Source organism: Perca fluviatilis, chromosome 18 (genome assembly GCF_010015445.1).
Source record: "Perca fluviatilis chromosome 18, GENO_Pfluv_1.0, whole genome shotgun sequence".
NCBI classification, from domain to species: Eukaryota; Metazoa; Chordata; class Actinopteri; order Perciformes; family Percidae; genus Perca; species Perca fluviatilis.
In genome coordinates this window covers 35,853,718-35,856,217 of record NC_053129.1, presented here as the reverse complement: position 1 = coordinate 35,856,217, position 2,500 = coordinate 35,853,718, and the positions used below count along the sequence as shown (strand labels likewise).

At 43.9% G+C, this 2,500-nt stretch overlaps 1 protein-coding gene across 2 annotated transcripts in view; it reads right to left on the bottom strand.

The window, feature by feature from the left end:
- Window positions 1-186: 186 nt before the first annotated feature.
- LOC120546647 (serine/threonine-protein kinase PAK 6-like) overlaps window positions 187-2,500 on the bottom strand; it is a 12,270-nt gene continuing 9,956 nt past the window's right edge. For both annotated transcript variants that reach the window (XM_039781750.1, XM_039781751.1), the window contains exons 6-7: window positions 1,983-2,109; window positions 187-950 (exon numbers count right to left, since the gene is read on the bottom strand). In XM_039781750.1, coding sequence (XP_039637684.1) covers window positions 771-950; window positions 1,983-2,109 — 307 coding nt within the window. In that variant the 3' untranslated portion in view covers window positions 187-770. The remainder of the gene's footprint in view (window positions 951-1,982; window positions 2,110-2,500) is intronic.

Sequence of the window (2,500 nt, the reverse complement as noted above, 5' to 3'; positions counted from 1 at the left end):
CACACACACACACACACACACACACACACACACACACACACACAGACACAGGGTCAGACACACAAACACACACACACACACACAGACAGACACACACACACACATACACACACACACACACACACACACACACACACACACACACACACACACACACACAGACACACACACAGACACACACACAGACACACACACAGACACACACACACAGAAACACCAGGCTCTCACAGTCACAACACATTTACATATCTTACGCATTCTATGGGCTTACATTCAGTACTTTTTAGGCTCTTATCTTTGAATCCTAAATGTAAGGTAGGTGGTAATAGACAGATGGTTTATCCAATCAGATAACCAGGATTTTCGCCCATTCCCAAAAGTTCTCCAACGGTCCAGATGGATATGCCGAGCAAATGGGAAGCAATCCATCTGGTGGAGTCAGGTTAATAGGAGAGACCGTATCTGGTGCTGAAGGACTGGTGAGATATCTGAGACTATCTGGCCTGGTTGTGCAATTATCGAAGACAGTGCTGCAGATGGGGGAGACGCAATTTAGCCCAATTTACCTCCCACTCAGGTCAGGACAGGACATACACCCAGAGCTACGGGAGAAGCTGGAGAGGCATTTAGCTGTCTCCCCACCCAATAGGGCTATAATAAAGTCATGATTAAAAAAACACACATGCTTGATCAAGGCCCGGCCCAGCCCGAGGATAGTGGCGAGAAATATCGGTCAAGTTTGGGCTCGGGCAGAGAATCTAAACTCTAATTTAGGACCCTGCAGGACCCCTGGCTGTGTTTTCAGGGTGTGTGGTTGTTGGTACCTCGGTCCCGTACGGGGTTTTGGAGATAACTTCCGGAGCCATCCAGTACGGAGTCCCCACCAGAGACTTCCTCTTTGGGACGTCTTTACTGATCTGAGCGCAGAACCCAAAATCTGATAGTTTGATCTGCAACAACGAGAAGGAACAAAAGACTGACAGACTCAGATTATTATTCTAAGTGTCTGACAACATTATGGGATGGATCCCTTCAGCGATAGACCTTTTAGTTAAAGAGTAAGATCCTTTTAGTTTAACATGGAACAGCCCCGAAATAACCATCACCAAACTCCACCAGACTCCATGTAAATAATCAGGACTTTTAGCATGTATAGAGCCAGCATATCTCCACCAGACTCCATGTAAATAAACAGGACTTTTATCATCGTAAAGCACACTTCATTCAAAGTGGACAGAAACTAAATTTTACTACATTTACTACACATTTACATATGGAAATATGCTGGCTCTATACACACTAAAAGTCCTGATTATTTACATGGAGTCTGGTGGAGATATGCTGGCTCTATACACACTAAAAGTCCTGATTATTTACATGGAGTCTGGTGGAGATATGCTGCCTCTATACACGCTAAAAGTCCTGATTATTTACATGGAGTCTGGTGGAGATATGCTGGCTCTATACACGCTAAAAGTCCTGATTATTTACATGGAGTCTGGTGGAGATATGCTGGCTCTATACACGCTTAAAAGTCCTGATTATTTACATGGAGTCTGGTGGAGATATGCTGGCTCTATACACGCTTAAAAGTCCTGATTATTTACATGGAGTCTGGTGGAGATATGCTGGCTCTATACACGCTAAAAGTCCTGATTATTTACATGGAGTCTGGTGGAGATATGCTGGCTCTATACACACTAAAAGTCCTGATTATTTACATGGAGTCTGGTGGAGATATGCTGGCTCTATACACGCTAAAAGTCCTGATTATTTACATGGAGTCTGGTGGAGATATGCTGGCTCTATACACGCTAAAAGTCCTGATTATTTACATGGAGTCTGGTGGAGTTTGGTGATAGTGATTTCATGTTAAACTAAAAGGATCTTACTCTTTAACTAAAAGGTTTGTCTCTGTAGGGATCCTGTGTGTGTGTGTGTGTGTGTGTGTGTGTGTGTGTGTGTGTGTGTGTGTGTGTTACCCTCCCGTCCAGTGTCAGCAGGATGGAGTCGCTCTTGATGTCCCGGTGAATAACTCCCTGAGAGTGAAGATAAGACAAGGCCTGCAGGACGCCTTCACACACCGTCGCTGTCTGCTCCTCACTCAGCCTGATACACACACACACACAAACACACACACACACACATAGAAAGACACACACACACACAAATGCATACACAGACACACAAAGACACACACACACACACACAAAACACTATGATGTACTTTTACAGTATTTGTGTATACAAAAAATTAATAAATATAAAACACGATAATATTCCGGCATTTTCCTTAATTATACTAAAGCTTGTAGCTTTAATGTGTCATGACGCGTGTGTGTGAGTGTGTGTGTGTCTGTGTGTCTGTGTGTGTGTGTGTGTCTCTGTGTGTCTGTGTCTCTGTGTGTGTGTCTGTATGTATGTATGTATGTGTGTGTGTGTCTGTATGTGTGTCTGTGTCTCTGTGTGTGTGTGTGTGTGTGTGTCTCCATAGCGACAG